This window comes from Dicentrarchus labrax, unplaced genomic scaffold, assembly GCF_905237075.1.
Source record: "Dicentrarchus labrax unplaced genomic scaffold, dlabrax2021, whole genome shotgun sequence".
Lineage (NCBI taxonomy): Eukaryota > Metazoa > Chordata > Actinopteri > Moronidae > Dicentrarchus > Dicentrarchus labrax.
In genome coordinates, this window is record NW_026136716.1 from 1,614,664 (window position 1) to 1,638,106 (window position 23,443).

At 43.0% G+C, this 23,443-nt stretch overlaps 1 protein-coding gene across 23 annotated transcripts in view; it reads right to left on the minus strand.

Annotated features, from left to right (window-relative positions):
- Nucleotides 1-12,303: 12,303 nt before the first annotated feature.
- LOC127378605 (CLIP-associating protein 1-B) overlaps nucleotides 12,304-23,443 on the minus strand; it is a 40,678-nt gene continuing 29,538 nt past the window's right edge. For 9 of the 23 annotated variants that reach the window (XM_051427620.1, XM_051427628.1, XM_051427627.1 and 6 more), the window contains 15 exons: nucleotides 23,350-23,413; nucleotides 22,889-23,052; nucleotides 21,940-22,162; nucleotides 21,683-21,778; nucleotides 20,795-20,947; nucleotides 20,378-20,484; nucleotides 19,924-20,046; nucleotides 18,632-18,779; nucleotides 18,330-18,546; nucleotides 18,166-18,219; nucleotides 17,760-17,962; nucleotides 17,550-17,678; nucleotides 17,270-17,476; nucleotides 17,061-17,177; nucleotides 12,304-16,795 (listed from right to left, as the gene is read on the minus strand). In XM_051427620.1, coding sequence (XP_051283580.1) covers nucleotides 16,712-16,795; nucleotides 17,061-17,177; nucleotides 17,270-17,476; nucleotides 17,550-17,678; nucleotides 17,760-17,962; nucleotides 18,166-18,219; nucleotides 18,330-18,546; nucleotides 18,632-18,779; nucleotides 19,924-20,046; nucleotides 20,378-20,484; nucleotides 20,795-20,947; nucleotides 21,683-21,778; nucleotides 21,940-22,162; nucleotides 22,889-23,052; nucleotides 23,350-23,413 — 2,089 coding nt within the window. In that variant the 3' untranslated portion in view covers nucleotides 12,304-16,711. The remainder of the gene's footprint in view (nucleotides 16,796-17,060; nucleotides 17,178-17,269; nucleotides 17,477-17,549; nucleotides 17,679-17,759; nucleotides 17,963-18,165; nucleotides 18,220-18,329; nucleotides 18,547-18,631; nucleotides 18,780-19,923; nucleotides 20,047-20,377; nucleotides 20,485-20,794; nucleotides 20,948-21,682; nucleotides 21,779-21,939; nucleotides 22,163-22,888; nucleotides 23,053-23,349; nucleotides 23,414-23,443) is intronic. The other 14 variants (XM_051427638.1, XM_051427637.1, XM_051427639.1 and 11 more) reach the window with 3 other exon arrangements.

The following is a 23,443-nucleotide window of genomic DNA, read 5'->3' on the forward strand; positions in this document are numbered from 1 at the left end:
TTAGACTAATATGTGAATCCCCCCCTCCAAGAGTTCAGGACGACGATATTAATTTAGGAATCAATTTCACAAGCTTCTGGTCAAACTGGCAGTCGAGGAGTCTGTCTGTCTCTATTTGTGTCCGCCTACATCAGACAACCGGCCCCGAATGTGAGCGAGAAAGCGCCGGCACGCACAAAAAGTAAACTGAGGACAAACAATCAACATCTATCAATGAGGCTGCAACGTTCACGATACACAAAGAACTAACGTGTCAGACAGAACAAATACTCATGAGTCTCCTGCAAGTACAGAAAGGGTCAAATTCCCCTTGAAATCAATGAGATGAGGCAGCAGAAACACTACCGCTTGTGTCCACAGGGGGCGCCAGAATCAGCACACAATGAAAGTTCCTTGTTGCTCCTTTAAATAAACCGACAGTGTGTCAGTAGTGGACAGAGCTTCCAGGTGTCTAAAACCTGCATTCTTTCTAATGGCCAGCAAGGGGGGAACAACATGGGTTGCAAAAAAAAAGAAGTCTGATAGTATTGAGTCTTATGGAGAAATGAAACGACTTCTCTCTTGATTTATTCCCTCAGTAAACAGTTTCCTGATGAGTTTCTGGTCTCAGTCTCTAGTTTCAGTCTTCTTCCATACAGCATGATGTTCATTTAGTAAATTAAAATAGATGATAAAAGCATTTATTTCCTGTATCTTTTAAATACGCTGAAATATTAATAAAATTACTGTGAGTTTACAGGTCTAACGTAAAATAACACAAAAATCCTGTAACTGTAAATAATCATAAAATTGCTGCTTATTTAACGAAATGCGTTTTAAAGACACCTGTCACTGCAGGGTTGGTGGTTTGAATCCTGGATGTCCACTAACTTTTGGCCATAAAACAACATTTTCTAAGCGAGAATACATATTAAATATATATTATATATATAGATAACTGTTCCAGAAAGTGTCTGTAACACATTATCAGCTTTGTATGATCCAAAGCACCTTGCAGTTCCAGAGCGGGAGACATTTTTTTATTTTTGCATGTGTGGCCCCTGTGGGACATATGTATTATTAAGGCTCTTCTCATTTCAATAAGGGCCACCTCCCTGCCGAGAGCGAGCGCCGGGGCCCTCCGTGTCAACGCCTGCTTAATATTAACTACTGAATAATCTTCATCCTCAGAAAACGGAGGTCATCGCCGTAATAAAGTCTGAAAGGACAAAAACAGCGGCATGGTCCTTTAACAAGACGCCCAGTGCTGAGCCTTAAATGTTTAATAGAGAACGAAGCTGCCGGCAGTGTGAGGTAATGTCACCGGTTTCCAGGCACTTTTGTGTTTTCCTGAATGAAACGACGCCCCGACCCGCTCGAGTAAATGATTGTCTGGGAATGTTGGCAGAGTTAAAGCCCTGCAGGCGCTTTAGAGGTGAGACGTCTGAGACAGTACAGCTACAGAGGGACGATTCAGGCTACATATCAGTAATGAACGTCACATAAAACAGGTTTGTTTTGTTTTTACTCGATGCAGACGAGTCAAATGTTAGAAAGTTTCATCTTGTCTAACAAAACAGGGTGTCTGTGGAAGCCCAGGAAGAAACAAAGAAACTACTGCAGTAATTCTACACTGTGCTCCGGCTCAGAGGTAAGAAATACAGCAGCCATGCTCCAAGAAGAGGCTGAATTTGTTCAAATAAGAAGCTTATTAAGTTTACATGATTGTTAAAAAAATAACAAAATACAAAAAACAGACACAGAATTGTATAAAAAGTTCCTAAAAACAACTTTCATCCAAATCTCTCATTTCACACAAACTTCCTGCAGTTAGTTCACTGTTTGGGTTCATTGTATCAGCCAGTTTATACAATAGTAATAATACTTTATTTAATTTGTTTAATTTTATTGTATATAATGAATATGTTGAGGTTTTTGACTCTCGGTTGGCCAAAACACGACACTTGAAGACATTTTCCTCGGACTCTTAAGACTTAAATATCGCAATATAAACGTACCACATTAAAAATGACATTACCTCCCATTTTACAGTAAAGAGGCTGAATGCTGCTCCATTGCTCTCGTATTGATACTTTATTACCGATCAGCAATGAATATTAGACATTAACATAAACATAAAGACCTCAGAGCCTTCGTGCGTCGCTGCAGTTGAAGGGTTCGGTGTTGTCGAGGAGGGGAGAGCTGGCCAATCGTCGGCGAGGCCTTCAGTGTCATGAACTAATACAGCATGCATATTCATGATATGTTCCTATGCAAAATAACATCTGTTTTCCAACAACGTGCCATCTGTTTGAGGGACTTTGTGATATTAACGGCTCATCACGGCGGAAAAAAACAACAACACGGAGAGAGAGAGCTTTTAAAAAAACAATTGTGGTGGTCATTATCCCCGCCATCATTTACATCTAATCACACACACACACACATATTCATTTACATTTCAAGCAGGGACCCGGAGCTCCTGCACAGGCTGAGGGTTCGGTGTCTTGCTCAAGGACACGTCGGAACAGGAAGTCAGGTTTTGAACCTGCAGAATAATCACTGTTTACATTTATAAATAAAAGGCTTTTTACATCTTTAATTCTGACATTTGAGTTAAAAAATGTTTTCTTTTTTTAGATGTAAAGATGTTTTTATTATAACTTTAACTCCAATTGTTGAGACACAGATATTGAATGTTGTAGAGAAATCATCTTTAGGTGCTTTAACAAAAGTATAAAGGGAATATGGCGTCATCAACAGTGAGTTGGAGGACACCAACCGGGGCACAAAATGAGCATTATGCTGGTAAAATATGTCTTTTGTGCGCAGTAACCCAGAATGCTCCTTTGCCTGATGTTATTAAATAGTACGAAACTAGTTCTCAAAGAGTTACGTAATTCCATCAACTTTCTAGTCGCTCGACAGGAAGCTAAAGTTTGAGTTTTAAATGCTTGAATCGGGACCAGAGGGGGAGGAAGAGGAGCGTTCTCCAGCAGAAGGGGTTGTCAGGGTTTCGGGGAGTCGTGGATCCCGGCGGCAGCTGAGGGAGGTCAGCGCCGCCACCTCGCTGCTCGCTGGGTCCTCCAGGTCTCCGCTCTCTGGAGGTTTGAGGATGGAGGTCCTCATTAAAACCTCCCATCGCTCTGCCCTCTCCTCCTACTCATCACCCAGTCCAGCTTCTCTGAGGACTCACAGCGCTAAACGTATGCCGGGACAGTCCAGGTGTCATCCAGCAGGTGTCTGCTGACGGCCGCCGTATTCTGATGAGAACGCACAGAAAGACAGAAAGTGGGAAACGGAGAAGATCCAGTTTGTCTTTTTTTTAATAAAGATCACTGGACAGGAAGTACCTGGGAGCATATTCAACGCAGTTTGAGAGGTTGAAGAAAGCTCCTCAGTGGGGGAGAGGTGACTTTATAAATCATCTTACATATCAATCAAAAAGAGAATGAGAGGTTGAACATTACTGAAACTGAAACTGCTAGATGCCACTACACACATTAAACTGCCAGAAGTATTTCAGAATAATCGCTATTATATTTTTGGTGCATTAATGTTCATCACTTTATTGTTGCAGCAGTTCCTCTAACGGCCACTAGAGGCTCCAGCAGTGAGTCAGTCTCCATTAGGTCCCACATTAAATTTTTTTTTAAACTTTACAGCAGACAAACAACATGTTTACAGCCTTTTGAGCCTTCTAGAGCTCATTTACAGTTACTTTAGTTCATTTAGTGGCTCTGTATGATCTACATAACCAATGGCTGATCAATGGTTTATGGATTTGGTCGGATTCCCCTTAAAATCAGGTAGAAACACTACCGCTTTCGTCCATAGGGGGCGCCAGAAGCAACACAAAATGAAAGATCCTTGTTGCTGCTTTAAGTGAGGAACTTCAGTACATTCAGTTGGGTTTTTTTCTGCTGTATGAGCTCTGATTCAGTAATAAAGCGATTGAGACGTCTGTTTGAAGTCTGATTTCACACATTTTGGTGATTTTCAAACGGCCCACTGCTGCCAGAGTTGGGCTTTAAACGTCGACGTTGCACACGAGAGGCAGTTTGCTAACACATATCTCCACAGCCAGTAACCATCCCGCCACAGCACCTGAACCTGCGCCGCAGACATGTTTGATCTGGCACAAAAGGTCAACGGAGGGGGGCGGCTCGACAAGAAAGGTGTTTTTTTTGATTTTAGGATGGTATCCCGTTGTGGTCGGGCAGAGAAAACACGTTCACCTCGAGGGGAGTTCATCTCTGCTCGCTGTTTCAAAGCAAGAAAGTGAAAAGCAGAGAACAAAGCAGCTCTGTGTGTACAGGGCCGGCCGCTCTGTGAGTGTTTGTGTCTCAATTTTTAACTCCCCCCCCCCACCTCCTCCTCCTCTTTCTCCATCATTGGCAAAGACAAGGCGTTAGCAGGGAGTGAACGCTATTATTTCATAGCCTGTGAAAACAAGAGATATGAACTAAATTTTAACCAGGAATCATAAATACCTGATGTTTCTCCTCTAAGACTTGTCAGCGGAGTAATCAGAGTGAAGAAAGTTGATACACCTTGTTCAGAAAGTCTTTTTTTTTTAATGCTGGAGGGCTTTATCGAGGAGAACACAGACGGCATAAAACATTCACCATCTGATGCAACGGTGATTTAAGTTTGTTAATGTTTTTCTCCCCTTGGTGAAAAACGGGCTCACGTGGTGCCAAAAAGCCTCCAAAGCCTGATTATTCTTCCTCGAATTTAAGGCTCTCGGTTTATAAATCAACCTTTTCTCTTCACGGGGCGGAGGGGTAGAGGGGGGGGCTTGTTTTCTTTACAAGCTGGTTTTCACCAGGCGGGAAATGCAGCATCATTTTTCCACTGCAATTAAGAGGGAGGCCCCCGATGCTGAGGCTGGCGTCCCCCGTGCCAGCTCTGTGTATGGCTCCAGCCTTTTTCTGGAAAGACTTAACAGGACCTGGTTGCATGTCTTGGCTCGGGGTTTTGAGCTTGAGTCAGCCTTCCCTGACGTAATCCTTTAAGGAACGGCTCTCCTGAACATAAAGGGAGCCTTGCTGCGATTATCAGTGCGGTTAATAACCCCCGACGTGAAGCCAAAGTTAGCAGAAAACAACCCGGCTTTCCTCTCCAGCTCCACATTAGAGGCCGTTTATGCAGAGCGCGGCTCGGCCTGTCAGCAGCTAATCATTGCAAGGATGATCGATGGTGTTTATTTTCTGATGATGGAACGCAACCCCCTGCCTGATGATAATTGTAATAAAAAGGACAGATCAAGCCGGCAAAGTTATTAAATTATCAGACTATAATTTGCATTAATGCCGGCGTTTGGGGCTGCAGAGATGTGAGGGAGGGTGGGGGTTTGACAGAGGCCCAGCGTCGGCTTGTTAGAGGGAAAAGTCCACCTTGAAAAAGCTCCCTGTGCCCTTGGCCCCCCCCCCCCCCGACACAGATACCACCATCACGACATGATGACACGCCCGTCACATGACAGAAGAGTCGGCGTCACATTGACAGCCAGCTCTTCCTCACAGCACGGGGAGAACAAAGAAATGCGCGGCGATGCGTTGCTACGGCGATGTCATGTAATAATAATGAATAATGTTCGATGTATTTTTTATTGTTATTAAAACAGAGATGGTTTTCTCCTTGTGTGTGTGATATTATACATAGCCAGCTAACTAATGAATCTTCGCTCTGTGTGGCTAAAAGTTGAAGATTGATTGACGAGTGAATGTCGGGATGTTATTGGTTGAAATGCGTCACATTAGGTTTTACAGGAAGACACAATGATTGGATTTTGATATAAAAACATATATTGTTAAATAGTGGATAGAGGATGAATTATCTTCACAACCTTTTTAAAAACTTTTAAGTTGCTCAATTTCCTTTTCTTCTTCTCTAGAAAAACCTTAATCTTTTAAAAGATTTAAAAAAGCAGTTGAAATAAAAAATGACTAACCTTTTCTCACTTTAATGAGTTTTCTGAACAATTCTTTTTGTTTCCAAAACTTAAATAATCCAATTTCATGAAGAAAAGCAATTAATGAATAATTGAAATCATTAAAAGTTGAATGAAATTCTGAGTTTTAGTTTTAGTTTTTTACAGTGCAGATGAACTGCGTGTTGTCTTCGAGCCACAGCACATCGCTCCGGATTCAAACACCAGCAGAAAACCTGAATGAAGCCGCTGATTATCCCAACATGCACCAGCATCTGTCAGAACCCCCCCCCAGACCTGAACCCAGGCGGACCCTCCAACCATCAGAGCCGAGTGATGTTCATTAGGCGAGCAGAGGACTTTGAACGGGGTCTCACAGGGAATGGGAGCTTCTGGTTGGAAGCCAACTGGACGGAAAAGATCCGACAGAGGGGGAAAAGAAAATAAAGAAAGAGAAAGAAAGAGAAAAAGAGGGCAGCGGCTAATGGGGCTCTGCTGCTTTTAAGTGCAGCGTACCAGAGGAATACATGAATTCCCCGTTAACCCCGATCCACAGTCGAGCAGCCGACAGTCTGTTTCTCTGAGAACTTCAAACCCAAACCAACACAGAGAGGCTTCAGACGGTGGCACACGTTTTAACAAGTGACCCTGCAGAGCGAGGCTACGCTCCTGCAGGTTGGAGTCTGTTACGGGACTTTAAACTCGTCATCATGGCTTAACGCTTTACCTGAAAACCAATAAAAACGATCTTTAACGCCATCTTAAAGTCTAGTGGAGTTTATTAAAGATACTGAATAATCATCTCAGGACACTTTTCAGATGATAAATCCCACCATGAGCAAGCACTTGGTGACAGCGGCGAGGAAAAGCTTCCTTTTAAGAGGCAGAAACCTCGAGCAGACCCCGGATCCACGCGGGTTTTATTCAGTCTAATCATCATAAACATCTGAAGCCACATTATGTAACTTTTCTTCCTTAAAATAACAGCTTAAAAATGGCGGTAAAAAACTCAGGATCTCATAATAATGAGATCTTTTCATGTAATTACAGACGAGGTGTGTGATGCAGTGTGTGTTCCCTCACTGGCCTGAGAGTCTAGTTGATGTATAAAGTCTGTTCTCTGAGTGAAAGGACTGAGATATCTTGTGCTCTGATCTCCACAGTGTCGGATATTTAGGATCAAATAAAGCAACCAATCAGAAAGCAGCAGTACGGACGAAGCTTTTAAAAGCACTCTCGTAGCGTCAGATCGACACCCTCCATCTCACACGCTGTTTACAAAGTGTGCCGAGGCTTTAATTTGAAGTTCATCACATCACATATTCTGTGTATCTGTGTGTGTTGATGGACAGACACACAGATTCAGACTGTAGGCTGTTTCCATCGCTGACAAGTTTGAGATGAGAAGTTGTCCGGCTCAGCACGAGCAGCTTCGTAAGAGGAACTCGGCAGAAGTTCACCGTGTCTTTGAACGCCTCGTTTAAAGTCAGACAGCAGCTCCTCTCCCGTCTAAAACACACCTCAAACAAACCTCAAACAAACCTAAAGCGAGAGTTGGGAGGGGTTCAACCTTTGCCCCCACTGAGGGAAGCCATCTTTTTAAATCACACCTTAATCAGCCCGATATCGTGTCGTAAGCTCGCGGGATGAACAGCTGAAGCTGAAGAGGAAACACATCTTAAACTGGATCAACATCGTACATTAATGCTGGTTTGAGATGCTCTTCACAAGCACACGCCCAGAAACTCTCTTTTAAACAATTAAAATGCCTTTTGGATGCTCCAGCGTACGCTAGGCTGAACGAACAGAAGAAGAAACCGACAGGTGGTTTCTGGGAAGTGTAGGCACACCGCCGAGCACTACGATGAGACCAGTTCAACAGCATCAAACAGAGCATCCAGCGGCTTTAAGGAGGCCTGAACCTGGTCTCTCCTCCACATGGAGCTCCACTGTTACTGTCAGAGCTCCCTCTACTGGCACCAAGTGGAACTACGTCACTGTGCACCGAGTCCCAAACACACACAATGAATCCACGAGGAGCTGCACAGGGACATAAAAGAAACTCTGGAATGAGATAAACACAATACAACTATATAGATGTCACATGTCTGCAGGAGGATCACTGTAAAATATGTGCAATATAAGAGTAAAAGTAGATAATGTACACTTATTCTCTGCAGTGACATATACCTGCAGTATTATCTTATACATTGTGTATTATTGAGATATAAATCCAGTTTTACTGCTTGTAGGTTGTTTAAATCACTTTATTCCACATTATCATATCGTTTATTACAGTTGTTCCCTTTTTTCACTGATGTAGCTCCTTTGCCCCCGACCAGCCCCGTATAAAGAGCTATAATAATAATAATAATTTATTTAGTTCACTGTCTATGGCAGGGTAATGTGAAAATATAAAATAATCCTAATAATTAATATGAGTTTAAACTACGTCTTCATACACACTTAAAATAAGATATTTGGTACACAATAATGTCAGAGGTTGATAAGAAGAGAGCAGGCTCATGGGTTTGTTGTTTGGTATAAAATGAGGATAGAAAACGTAACAGAAACGGTTGTTTGTATGTTTTATTTTGTGAAATTAACAATGTCTGGTCACAATGTCCATTAATGATATAAGCCCCGCCCATTAATGACATAACCCCCGCCCATTAATGATATAAGCCCCGCCCACTCTGAGTTCGATATAACACTTAATCATTTAGTAGTAGAGAGAGAGATGTGCCTGCTTTAAACTTTAAATCTCAAACTCAAACTGACTTCAGTGTTTAAGACAGTTTTATTACTAACATTTAACTAATTAGAGTTTTTAGACAAATTTTGACAGAATTGAGCTTCAGATTGAACTTTTTGATCCCAACAGAAAGAGAACAATAATTGGTTTGTATAAAAAGTTGTGCTCTATTATTATTTTCTGTCTGTTTTTGTGTGTATTTGAACAGTTAGGACTCATTAGGAGTTAAAGGAGCAGCAGGAACTTTACATGGAGTCGCGCAGTGTTGCAGCAGAGCCGGCTGCAGTGCGGGTGAATCCTGTTCTGTTAAATAATCATGATGAATAATGAAGGTGTGAGTCGGCCTGGCAGATCTCTCCCCCTCCTGGGCGGACATTTTAGTGTCAACCTGACAGGTCTCAGCGCAGCTCGGGGACAAGGGGGGGATGAAGTTGTCTCCATATTAAGCAGGCAGATTAGACCTGTTAAATGGAGGGCAGCGCGGAGAGGTGCTGTAACGTGGACCTCCGGGGTCTGAATCTCATCAGGTGAGCCCGGGGCCGAGCTGCCGGGACGGGGGAGGGGAGGGGAGAGTGCCAACCAGGCCTCCGGGCGGAGGTCACTTCCAGCTTGCGGATGCGGAAGACGCGAGGCCTCCAGCAAACTCCAAGTGACCTCCGCCCGGAGGCCTCTGCCGCGCCTCACGTCTTCCGCATCCCACAAACTGCAAGTGACCTCCGCGCTTCTGCCAGCCTCTGCCGCAGCTTAGAGCCCGGCCCTTCCCATCATGCACAGGGGCCACAACGAGCTCCCATGAGCCTCGGCTCGCTCCCTGCCATCTGCCGTGATTTATAGAAAACGGCCGATGATTTATGGGCCAGTCATCTCACAATGAAGTCGTTCTCTTTCATTTGCGCGACCTCCCGACCTAGCCGCCACTCCCAGCCAGGTTGGGGAAATGTGCGCTAATCATACACTATGAGGGCTTTTAAACAGGAGGAGCCGAGCGGGTGGAGGTGCAGTGAGTGAGGGAGGGTGGCGGGGAGGCTTTAATGAAATTAATTTTCAACAGCGTGTGCATACTGATGAAACGACACACGGCCCACCGCTGAGAGATGCTAACAAAGCCGTTTCAAGGTCTGACTAGCGGGGAGGACTCCGTCCCCACGCCCCGCTCTGATCTGCGAATGAAACGCCCCATTAGGAGCCAGTGATCCAGGGGATGTGTTTAAAGATTTATACAGCGTTGGAGTTGGAGAGCGTGGCCCTGCAGATTGTTCATCTGTAATCACCAATATGGCCCGATCAGACCAGTGGAGCTCTACGGGGACAAACATTCACCTCCTCCTCCTCCTCCTCCTCCTCCTCACCGGAGCCTCGATGCTGCTCCGGTTTCTTTATAACGAGTCTCTTTTATGTGTTAAACTGTTTATGATGCAGATATTGGTTTTGTTTAAATGTGACTTTGTGTACTTGAAGGCCTCGTGTCCAATAAAAACAGAGGAAACAGTCTTGCGGGTTGTACCGCAGCGGCCCGGGTTCGAGTCCAAGCTCAGGGCCTCTTTGCTGCTTCTCACTCTCCTGTGTCTCTTTACCGTCCTGTCAATAAAGCTAAACGCCCCCCAAAAAAAGAGAAAGAAGAAATTGTCCGGTTGAAAGTACATTTACGACTATAACTGTAATTATTTACATTATTTTAGGTGCATTTCTTGCAGCTTCATGCTTCTACGTCACTACAATGTCAAACACGTTTTAATAAAAGTTCAATTAAAACTGGATTCACTCATTCACATTAATTAAAACCCAACTTAAACATTAATTATTGAAGTTGTTTTGAGTGAACTTAAATGTGTGCAGGTGATCCAGTTGGTGCCACTGACTCATTTTCTTTAAGTTGACTTTATATCATTATATTATTATTATTATTATCAATGACCTATAATGCGCTATTATTGGCATTTTTCCATTTTATTATTATATCATTATAAGCATCCTAATTATGCATCCCAATAACGCTTACTGATCGGATGTGTGCAGATCGGATGGAAACCAGCAGTCGCTACGTACCGTAAACGCAAACACAATGCAGAGGTCACATAAAGTTACCTAATTGGCCAACCGCAGCAGGAACAAATGAGTCTGTTGCTCCTGAATCTGGGGGCCGGGGCCCATCACTAGGGGTCGCCAAAGCTTGACTAGGGGGTCACAAGGCCCTCCTCGTAGTCAGTTTACATCTCAGCATTTAGTTTATTTCTGTGAAGAAAACTAAATAAAATCGTTAAAAACAACCACTGAATCTGTTAAATAAGAAACCTATTATCTTATTAGAGTGAATTATTAGAGTGAATTACTGGTTTTACACAAACTTCCTGCAGTTATTGTGTTCATTGTTCAGTTTATCAGCTGTTCTCTGCTGTTATTGTTGGATATTATATGAAATGTATATAAAATGTGTCAGTGATAAAGGGGGATATTAGTACAGTTGAGTTTTAATCCATATTTCACTGTAGAAATGTTTTTACCATCAAAAGAAAGTTTTTCAATATGAACGATATCATGTGCAATTTACAGTCTGTAATACAAAATAAAACAACTTTATTTTGTATAAATTCCTTTAAAATGTGGCATAAATAAAGGTTTTGTCATCAGATATCTCTGTGTTTTACTGTTTAACCCGTTTCGACTGATATTGTTGTTATTTTCAAAGTGACACATTCAACCAGAACTGATCAATAATTACACAGTGGACGTATTAAAAACTAATCAAGTGTTAAGAGCGCCATCTGGTGGTGGTTTCTCCACTTCACACTGACTTTACACACACTGACTGTCCATTTGGGATTAAAAATATAATATTATAATAACATATTACCTTCCAAATCTGCACCTGTGGAGAAAAGGAGGCTCTTTGTTTCAGGATAAAGTCGAAGGTTTGGTCACTAAACCTTCATCCAGGCAAACAGACAGGATCCCAGTGGTCATGATGATGTCTAATACAGAACACCTGTGCTTTTCTTATGCAAGTGCACCTGGGAAATGTAGTCCAAAGAGTGTAAAGAATCCCATGTGTTTCATTCTTTTGTTAAACATTTGCTTTTATTTTCACGTCACAGCAAACCTTTATTCCAACGTAGAAACATTTAAATCTCATAAAATCATCATAAAAGACAAGAATTGTAAAAAAGCGAGCTCTTTATTTCATGAAAAAAATCCAAAATGACTTCAACAAAACCACCGACCACCAGGTAAGAGTAGTTTTTTTAGTTGTTTGAGGCAATATTGTTTCTTGGGGATGATTTTATATGTTAAAATAATGAATATATTCTAACAGCTCTGATAGTCAGGCATTAAATGTACCCTGGAGGATACACTGCCCACACATAGAGGCAGAAAGCTGGGAGATTTTGAAGCCTATACTCTCCAGATAATCAATAATATTCTCACTTCTTTAAACTTTTTATATAAAACATGAAAGAAAGTAGATAATTATTGTTTACAAAATGTAGTTAAATGGGGGATATATCTTGGGAGATACATTTATATGTGCTTGTCCATTTAATGACTGTGCCCCCCCGGGTACCGAAACCATTTTAGGGTTTGAGACAAAAACAGATAAACTTGTATTATTATGATAAACGACAAAGACGACAGAGGAGAAGTCTGATAGTTTATTTCAAGTTCTGCAAAGTCTATCACAGGTGAAAGAGAACCAAACATGTAAATATATACAGTCATACACAGGAAAATAAAACTAAAAACGGGAGCCATGCATCGTGACTGAAGCTTATTTACAGCACTGCATCTCTTCATTGCTCTCACGTTATCATGTCAGTCCACCTTAAGAAGCAGCGTTGTGTAGTGTTAGTACGGGTTAGTATCGTACGGGACAACCAGGCCAGAAGTCTTCACCCAAAAGGCACACATTCATTAAAATCAATGCTTTGAAATGTCCGTTAGTGGTTGCTGCTTTTACTCAAATACATTTAATCTGACGGCAACGCAGGCGGATAAAAACATCCCACGGTTGCTGTGGAGTGCGCATGCGGACGTAGTTTAGAGGTTTTACACGCTGTACAGAAGTAAAGGGACATGAAGCGCAGCAGGCTAACACTGGATCACACTTCACTGGTTCTGGAGGAAACATTCAGTCCAGAATGTTAAAAACTAAACCAAAAATAAGCTGATTAAATTGTCAAATTCTCCCAACTGAGAGAGAAGAGTGACAACGGGCACTGGTACAGTACATTTAACAGTCCAACAGAGTGTCTGAAGAGATAAAATAAGGCCTTCAGTAACAGCATCCTCCACTTTCTGGGCTCACATTAAAGAATGACTTCAATTTATTAACTTACAGGAGAGTCGGATGTTCAGATTGATACCACTTAATAACGCCAGCAGCCGCTTAGCGCTCTGTTTATTTCGCTTTTGGTGAGTTTTATTTGGTTTCTGTCCTATTGGAATGATGTTACGATGATTTGAGAGGTAGAATTAGCATTTTTGTCTATGGAGTCTGGTGAGGTTTCTGATAAATTAAGGATTTATTTTGACTTTATCAGCTTTAGTGATTGTTGGAAAGACTAACAAAGACGGTTTTGGTGACTTCTTGTCACATTGTTTTGGTCTAAGATGTCGCTCTAGTGAATTTCGTATATATATATATAACCTTTAAATCTAAATTTAAGTTGTCATCCTTTATCACACATTTTGTGATGAATCAAGGTGGTATCAATCTTTTCACCTAACACTCGGCAAGAAAGCACAGTAGAGTATTTCCCAAAATGTCAACCTTCAACGGGACTTAAACCTCCTCTGTAGCGTTTGTTTGAACTTGCCTTGTGCGCCAGACGGGCGGAGTTTAGCACCAGGAACGTTCAACCGGTCGGGGGATTTAAAAATTAAAGTCAGTCAGTAAGTTTTGTTCTAAATCATCATAGCTGTACCCAAACCTTTCTGTGGAGATACAGTACATATGCTGGAGTTATTAGGCGTGTTTGTTAGTATTATAATAAGCAGCAGTAATATTTTATTGTAATATACTTTAAAAAAAAAAAAAAAAAAGACTTCTGTACATTGACCAGCGAGAGCGTCTCAAAGGAGGAACACAATGAAAATTTACAGTGCTTTGACGTGAAAATCCGAGCTGGATTTCTCAAGAGTTTATTGCTAATGTCCAAAGATCAAACACTCTCTTTCATACTTTCTTCATTTTCATTTCATGTTTCGGGACTTTCATAACGCTGGCACTTTACGATTCATCAATTAGCATTGTCGCTTGCTTTTAGTAGCATCTGATTCGTTCAGATTGTCAATCTTTCTGTCAGATTTAGGCCTTTTTTTTTTCCTCTTTCTTTTTTTGCTAAAACATTTCACATTTTAAAGGTCGAAGTCTAAAAAGTGACTTACATTCAATTTAGGAACAACTGATACAGATGAGTTTCTTCCCAAAACCGTCTCTTTAAAACAAGAATACATAGTGAACAGTTTGTCATCATCAGCATAACTGAAAAATAAACCACTGATCATCAGTTCACTGCCAAAAAAACTGCCATAAATTAAAATACTGACACTAACTTTGATACATTTGACCTCAATCTTGACCTTTAGGTTACTTTTTTAGTGTAATATAACGTATATATTAAAACATTTTGGAATGAAACTCAACAAATCACAGTAGTCTTGACTTGGCAGCTTGTGGATTCCCAAGCCTGTAAGACAGCAGACATCAAAACCAATAAGCTCCCAGTTTAAACAGAACTGGTCCTTCAGTTTCACACCCCTCTAAAGGACAAATATCACCTCTGTCCTTCAGTGGTTTTATGTTTCTAAAATCATTATATTGTTATTTTGTGTACTTTCAGTCCTTTAAACATATATAGATGACAAATTAGGTCCATGACACACTTTTAACTACTTTAATTTCCCATTTAAAAAAAAAATCAATAATAGAAAAAGAAAGTGAATTTAATTCAACATTGTAATCAATGTTCGTCACATAAATGTAAATTAAAGATTTTGAACTTTTTCTACCTTTTTTGTCTTTTAAAATGTATTCATCTAACTTTACATTACTACAAAATCTAGTCTGTACAAAAAAAGGCTTATTTATGAGTTTTAACAGCCAAAGATTGTGTGAATGTGTTTGGTCCCATTATAAGACAACACCTCTCTTACTGCTAAAACTGCATGACAGTGACAATACCAGTCAAATTCTATCACTATATGGATAAAAGCCAGCTATATAGGACAATATATATATATTTCTCGGACGAATATTGCGATCAGGGCTCAGCGTTAATGTTTTCTTTCAGAAGTACACTTTTAATCTGCTAGCTCTTGTAGTTTTCTGATAGAAAAGTCAACATCTTTGAGGTTTTGACAGAGCAGAGCAAATAAAACAAAACGTGGGCTTCAGGGGATCGTCTGACATTTTATGTCCAACATAATTGATTAACCCTGAAAGAAAGCCATTTAATCATATGTTCCATGATTTAATTAAATACATTTAAACTGCAACTTTTGAGTGTAACGTACATAAAAAAACATCCGGTGGGTGTGAATCACGTGTTTTGAAACGATTTCCAGCAACATTACGGACATAATACTAATTTATTGATCCAGCAAATGCCCTGGTTGTTTGGAAATTAAGCCATTTAATGACTGATTGTAATATACTTTAAAAAAGTTGACCAGCGAGGATGAATAATATGAATAGTTTAAATATCAGTCGAACCCTCGTCGTTTAATTTCTTTCAATCCAGGTAGAAAAAAATAATCAAAATCTCTATTTTATATTGATCTGACAAACAGGAAGTAAGATTTTATAAAGTGTTTTATCTATTATAGATTTTTTAAATGGGAACTGATAAGTGTTACACAGGAAAAAATAAGTTCTTCTCTTCTTCACACCGTAAAAATGATTTCTGCACATTTAAATATCAACACTGGTATCTTCTGCTGGTAGTTGGGCCCACAACAACGTTGTTTTCCATCACGGTAGTGCTTTAAATCATTGGCCAGCCAAATGATCCTTCATTGTAAACTAAGATGAACTTGGATTTCACATTTTTTTCAAAGCCAACACATATTACTATCAATTAATGAGTGCAACAGCAGAAAAGAAAGAAAGTGCTGCTGTTGCACTCAAACTTCTAAATCAAAGCTCATTATTTTTGACATATTCGTCTTCAGATGGACCCTTAAATTCAGCCTTTTAAAGACTATAGCGCCACTTTCTTTAACTGCTCAGTACGGCTCAAAATTCATCAAATGCACATGTTCAAACGCCTTTAAGATTGATCCGACAGGTACAATGAGGCAGTAGTTCAGGAGGGAGGAACGCAGGTGAGATCCACACCCTGTCAAAGCTCTTTACATTCAATATACAATAAGGTTTGATGTGTCAAAGCAAAACATTGTTCAAAGAAGTGGATTACTAAAAATGAATAAAAATACTGATAGCCACAGGTTTCCTCCTGCACCGAGAGGAAGGAAGTTACATCGCAAAAACCCTTCTTCTTTTTCTTCCACGATAACTCACCTCAGGTGTTTCAGTTTAAGAAGACGGCCTTGATGCCAGGATAACTAATTTATTTACCAGGATCACCTCAGCTACGGTCGATGAAAGAAGATGGTCTAGATGGCGAAGTGAGGACAAAGTAGGCACGCAGCCTCTAAAAAACGCTTTCTACTATCACTCGTTTCCATCGTTCGCCGGTGGAAGATAAAAGTTTTAAGGCTCATGACTCTAGTGTGAAAGTGGATGAAGAACATGGCGGTTCTTTATGGAACGTCTTAGCTGCCAGGATCACCTGACCTCCCAGAAATGTGCTAAGCTTTTAAGATGAAGGCCCGGAAACTGGAGCCACGACAGCATGAGCGCCTCAAGATCCATCAGCGGCTGAAGGAATGAATCATTTTGACAACAGGAGCTGGTTGGGAAGATGAGGTTCTTGGCCTGGTCCTGCAAAGAACATCGAGATGATCCTGGTCGTGATGACAGCTGGTGGAATGAAAATGGTTTCTGTGGTACGGAGAGGACGAAAGCTACGCGTGTGCGGAGGGAGTTAGTAGGAGGAGATGTCGGAGGAGCTGCTGCTGTTGCTGGTGGAGGTCTGGGCCCTCTTGATGTACAGGTTGAGCAGCTTCATCTGCAGGAGGAACACAGCAGCGACGTCAGAGGACTCTCTCAAACACTAACGCCAGAGTTTTTGTTATATGTTAGATATTTACGTGTTCTCAAACAGTATTTTTCTGTTTTGCAAGAGAAAAGATTTGAGTGGTTGGTTAACTTCCTCACCTCCACCACAACAGCTTCTCTGCCCAACCCATCCACGCAGGGCCGATACTAACAGTGTGTGATTGTTTAAATTAGACTCAATATATTGACAGCTTAGAGACAGGAAGTGAGAGTACCTTGCTGCCGGTCAGCTGAGCCAGGTAGGGCTTCAGCTCCTCTCCGATCACAGAGTAGATGGCCACCAGGCAGAAGACGCTGGCCTTCCTCACGCTGCTCTCTGTGTTGTCGTAGCCCTGCAACAGCAGACGACGGAGGACTTTAACCACTCCTCAACGTACTGAGGGATTATACCACCGAACGTGCTGCTCCGTGAAGAGCGTCTCACCTGCAGGAGTCCGGGTATGATGTCCGACAGCAGCTGATGGAGCGGCTCCTTGGAGATGCGTTCGATGGACCTCGTCTGCATCTTGATGGCGGCCAGGTTGATGGGGTAGTCCGCCGTCTGCACGATGGGACAGAGGACCTTGATGCACTGCTCCGGGTGGATGGAGCCCGCCAGCGTGGATGCCGCCTCCTCCGCCGCACGCACCACCTACAGCGAGAGCGTAATTTAGGGTCCAACTCTGAAATAACGTCCCAAAATCAGAACTGAAACTGGTCCTCACCTCCTTGTGCGAGTCTTTATGAGCCTCCAGTGTCTTCATGATGGTAAGCTCGGCGTAGTTCTTGAAGCGGGCCGGCTGGTTCCTCAGGATCTCCTTCAGGACTCGCAGGGCCAGCGCCCGGATCGTGTGCTGAGGAAGAGGAGTCAGAAGGTCTACAAACAGTTCTTTACAGGCGATGAAAGACTTTGAGATCTTGCTTTCTGTCCTTACGTCTTTGTCTCCCAGCGTCTCGAGCAGCAGCAGCAGCATGGTCTTAAAGTGTTCCTCCCACACCACCAGGCTGTCCTCTCGGGCCACTTTCAGCAGCTCCAGCAGGGTCCCCCGCCTCTCCTCGGGGCCCCGCTCCCCAGCCTGGCCCTGGGAAAGCTCCTTCAGCAGCCCCCCAACCAGCTCCAGCTGCTCCGCGGGGCCTGCTGCAGGAGGACGGCAGAAACAACAACCTACTTTTACTCTCAGATAAACGGGGTGTGTGTGACGGTGGGAAAAAACCCTGAAGGTTTAAATCAGCCAAAAGATAAACAGAAATGAAGCTTCATAAATTCTAATCTTTTAGTTATCGCTCTATCAGTGTCACATCATTAGCTGTCGGTATTTAAGCTGAGCTCAGTGTCTGTACCTGGGAAGCTTTTGGGGTTCATGATCTTGTTTTCGACACATTCTTGTCGGCCGCCTGCGAAGAAAACGTTTCACTTTAAAAGAGAGAATGTGACAAACTAATCAACAATAAAACCTAATACATTTTTCAAGCTTCTTCCTGGCGAGGAGCGACCGCTGTCTCACCGTCTCGCAGCTGCTCCACGGCGTCCTCGTACAGCGCCTCCTTCAGGGCAGCTTTGTCCAGCGTGCTGATGCTGTCGGTGTAGTTGTACGGGTTGTAGTCTCGGAAGCGCGGGCCAGCGAAGGAGCGCGGCGAAGGCGTGTTCAGCAGCGAGGTCTTGTTGTCCAAGGCTGTGCGTCCTCCCACCACGTCGCCGTCAGATGACGCCCCGACTCCGGACTGAAGAACAAAACATCATCATCATCGTCAACAGTAGGAGTGAATTATTCAAATTCTTTTTGTTATTTTGTATCTCCCTCCTCACCATGCCGTCCCTCTTGCCATCTCGTCTCAGCGGCTCCATCGAGTCTTCCTGGCTGCGGAAGCTGAAGTTCTGGATGGCCTCAGTGACCCCCCGGAGAGAGCTGTAGATCTCCTCCGAGTTCAGGTTCTCGCTGTCGTACTCAAGCATGCTGCGGTGAGGGAGAAAGAAAGTTGGCTCAACCAAAAGGTTTATGATTATGTGACTTTTTGTTGCTTGATCCCTGAAGAATCTTGGATATCTAGCAGACCTGACCTAAAGAACTTTAGATACTTTTATGTGGTGATCCAAGACTACTTCAGTTCTTCAGTGGTCCTGGATCAGCACTGCTTTTGTTTAAAGCTTGTGAGCAATGATTGAGAACACTTTCCTAGACATGGAGCAAACACAATCGTCACTGACTGATGAACTTTTCATTTTATTTCTTGGTCCCCCCAAAAAAAAAACAGCAAAGAAGAAAATGTTGGAACTTCATTTCCTTCTCAAACTTTCCAGAATGCCAACAGTGAAGTGGTTTAAAGCTCCGTAACACTTTGCTCATGACTAGGAAACAGGATTGTAGTGTCAGAGCCTGCAGGCCGCTGTCTCTTTGTGTATTACGCCTCGATTCCACCGGGCACGGCTCTTGGATCACGTCAATGTTCAAACTTAAAGAAATCTGTCATTTTATTCAGGTAACGCTGCGTTTCACCGGTCGCCTGTCGATGGCGTCATATCCCCTTTGTGTCTGCGTCAGTGTTGTGGTTGTCTGCCAGAAGCTGTCATACATTGACTGTTGATCCAGTCTGAAGCCACATTGTTACCATCCACTGTTTAGATCTTGGTGCTTTTTAACTCTAGATTTGAACCTGATGAAGGATTTTAGTCATCGGACGTCTGGAACTTTATCGTCTATAACTTGACGTGATGGCGTCGCAGCTGCGCCCGGTGGAATCACACAGTTACAGTACAGTGCACGTGCAGAGCCGTGCATGTTGACAAACTGAAGCAGGTAGAGACAGACAGGTGAGTCGAGCACAGAGATGAGTGAAGTAAAAACAGAAACCAAACAAATGGACGGAGCGGAGCAGAAGTGACAACAGATGAGACTGTTAGAGGGTTTCACTGCACAAGAAACACTGAGTGAGAATCAAGAGGAAAACTTAACTACCGAATATATTCAATGTTAGTCTAAGGTATATTTAAAAAGATATTTATTTATTGTTACAGAAATAAATAAACCCAGCTCTACTGTGAAACCCCATAACGAGGAGGAAGAGGAGGAAGGAGGAGGAGGAAGAGAGGGGTGGGGTTACCTGGGTGAGTAAGCTCGCCGCACTGCCTTGAGGGAGGAGTGCGCAGCGGGTGGAGGAAGAGGGGAGGGGAAGGGTGGAGGAGGGAACTTGGAGAGCCCGTCTGCGCTCCAACCCCACAGCCGGCTGCAACCGGATGGGGAGGAAGAGGAGGGGAGGGGAGGAGGAAGAGGAGGAGGAGAGCAGCCCAGAGAGAAGATAGAGATGTGAGAAAAGTGGGAAATAAGAAGGAGCACTGTTCTCAGTCAGTGTTAGTACGGCCGGGCGGAGAACCGACACCTTTAATGTAAAATCTGGTGTCAGTTTGTGGAAATATTCTAACGTCTGAATCCGGGATGGCTCCGTACCCCACTGTGATGAGGATGAGTTGCATTCTGGATAAAAATCAAACTGATACGAAGAGTTTAAATGTTGGTTTGTAATATACTTCCGTGGCCGGTGCAGCGGGGAGCGTTACCTGGGAGAAAGCCCCCCGTGGGAGCAGTTGGTGGGGGAGGTCAGTGGGCTGCTGCGGCTGCCAGGCTGCCGAGGAGGCGTCCGACCCGCTGTGCTACTGGGAGACGCCTGTGGATAAAAACGGGCTTCAGACTCAGAGCGTACAGCAAAAACATCCTGAGATCAACTTGGATTAATCTTGAACAACAAAAATGTTGAAAAGAAGATGTTATATTAAAGTGGTAGTTTATTGGTAGAATGTTGTAGTTTCAGTAAACTACTATAGTAGAATTAACCTTTTATGTACCAGACGTGATGAAATCATAAAATATGAAGCGCCAGTGGCACCAGTTTACTGAACACAGTGAAAATAAAAGACAGCTCTAATATACAATTCATTGATTTAAATACTTTTTGTGTGTGTGTGTGCGTGTGTTACCATGCCGATGCCACTGTTGGCGCTGGCGTTCCTCAGGTGGTTGTGCAGCAGCTTGGTGGTCCCGTCCTGGAAGGTTTTGGGCAGAGCTCCCAGCAGCATGGTGAACTCGGGCGTGTTCAGCTCAAACAGGGCGATCAGCACCACCTGGGCCGCCTGCACACACACACACACACACACACACAGACACACACACACACACACACACACACACACACACACACACACACACACACACACACACACAGCTCAGAATAATTTCACCTGTTTGAAATACAAATTCACTTATTTAAAGACTTTCTAGCGCAGCAACCTGCTGCACTTAAGCCCCATTCAGACAGCGTTCATACATTCTGGTCAAAGTGTAATTTCACTTTCAACAGGAAACACAGAACATAAACTCAAAGATACCCTTTTCAGCACCTAAAGCTCATCCTCCTGGTGCTTTAACCTTGTTTAAAAAATGAATGAAACAAGAGAAAGAGAGAAAGTTCTTGCAGTGAACATGCAGTATGTCCAAAAGCTGGAAGGAGCGGTTTCCACTCCGAGTCTTCTTTAAGATAATTCAAATATATCGAGTTAAAGGTAAAAAATGATGCAAAAAGAACCTCATGTTTGTTATGTTTGGTTCAGTTTAGTCTCAGAGTTAAAACAGCACCTCATGCATGTACTTGTAGCTTCATTTAAACATCCATCCTTCTGATTTACAGCCATGTGTATGCAACAGAACCACAACATGATCCTGAAGCTTGTTTCTAGAGCAGTTAGTGTCGACCAGCCTTCACTGTCGGGTTATCTGGAGCGTTTTAACACTCGGTGAACGAGCCCGAATGTGTTTCTGGGTTAGAGGAGGTTACGCACTCTGCTCATGCTGTTTGATGGAGTTTCTACCTGCTTGCACCTCTCCTCCAGGTTGCCCTCTCCAGGCAGAGAGGCCACGGTGCTGGGTCGGCCTGAGAAATCCTCCCCTGCCCAGTTATGAAGGGTCTGGGGGTGTGGTGGACGACAAATGGCGATTGGACAGAACAAAAATTTAAGACGTGAAAACAAAAAAATGAAACAAAGAACAGACAAATAAACAAGAAAAACTACAAGAAGAAAGCTGAGGGAAGATGGAGGTGAGGCTCCACGCCGCCCCGCCCTCCTACCTTTCGGACGTCGGAGCTCTTTGGCTCGGTGGTCCAGGTGATGATGCGTGAGACGGCGAGGCGCGTCTCGCTGGAGTTGACGAAGTCTGCTGGGTCCATCTGGCGGGCCAATGCCTCGATGTAGCGCAGGATGGCCACCTTCACCTTCAGGTTGGGCGTCTGCGTCTGATCCACGATGAAACGCATCAGGATGTTGAACTGCTGCTCGTACGGGAAGGACTCTCTGCGGACAAACAGCTTCATTAAGCCTGGTTCATTTACTTTTTAATAACCAACTGAGGAAGCTTCATTTGAACATAATGAGAGGACGCAGGGATTCAAATCTTCCACGCACCTTTTCTTTTTTTTAATGACCTGACAGAGCGGCTGTGTATAATTCAAACGTGCGTTAGTATAGATTTTCCTCTACTCTTCCGATTAAAAGATGGATCACAGACACAAGGTGTACAGCTGACATAAATAAATCACTAAAATCTAAATTAAAAGCCTTCCTAAAATTCCTGTGAGACCTTAAATTATAAAACAAAAGTATAAACATTATTAGACTTCAGAAACCATGAATATAAGAAGGACTTAACCTGCACATTTATATTGTGTAATATTATATTATTGTTGTTTTAAATTAGTAAAATCATCTACTCTCAAACTAAGACACAGTAGGACGCTGTCTTACAGTGCAACTATGATTCAGATGTTATTCTTTGTAGCGTTCTAACTATTTTATTAGAAATATTTATACTTTACAGCTTGTTTTCTTGACATAAAGCAGAAATGGAAGGCTATTTATTTATGAACTTTATAAAACTGACTTGGTTTTACTGAATTTGACGTGTGTACAGTGCACATATTAGTGTATAAAGAATAAATAATACACTCACAAAGTCTCTTCGAAAGGCCCAAAACAAAATACAGTTATATGTTTTTGTATTTTTTACGCCTAGCCGCCCACCTGGTAACGTCTAGGGCCTTCTGGACTTTGGCCTGGACGGAGCCCAGCAGGTCGGCCCCCATCTTCTTCAGCAGCTGAGTGAGCAGGACGAAGAGCCAGTCCTGCAGGTCGTCCCTGTGCAGCGTGATGAAGTCCACCAGAGTCTCCAGGAACATGCTGAACACCTGAGGGGGAGCGAGGGGTGAAAGAGAGGAATATAAAGTCATCAGTCTTCATGTGTTTGTGCTGCTGAAGTCTGACAGCACGGCTGACTGCGGCCTGTAAGGTGAGTTAACACTTACTCTCTGGTGTTAGAGTCCACAGCGAGCAGCGACGAGGCATGCAACAAAAAAACACTCTGTTAGTTCGTCCTGCAGTTAGTTCGGACATGTGCAGGAAACACCAAACATTTACCGCCTTTATGGGAAGGTTAATGCTCAGTCACTCGCCTACCTAGCATCAGGAGCTCAGCTGAGTCTCACCTTGCTGTGAGGGTCTGCAAACATCCTGGTGAAGATCTCACAAAGCCTCTTCAGCTCCACACGACTGACAGAGAAAAAAGATTTATGTCAACAA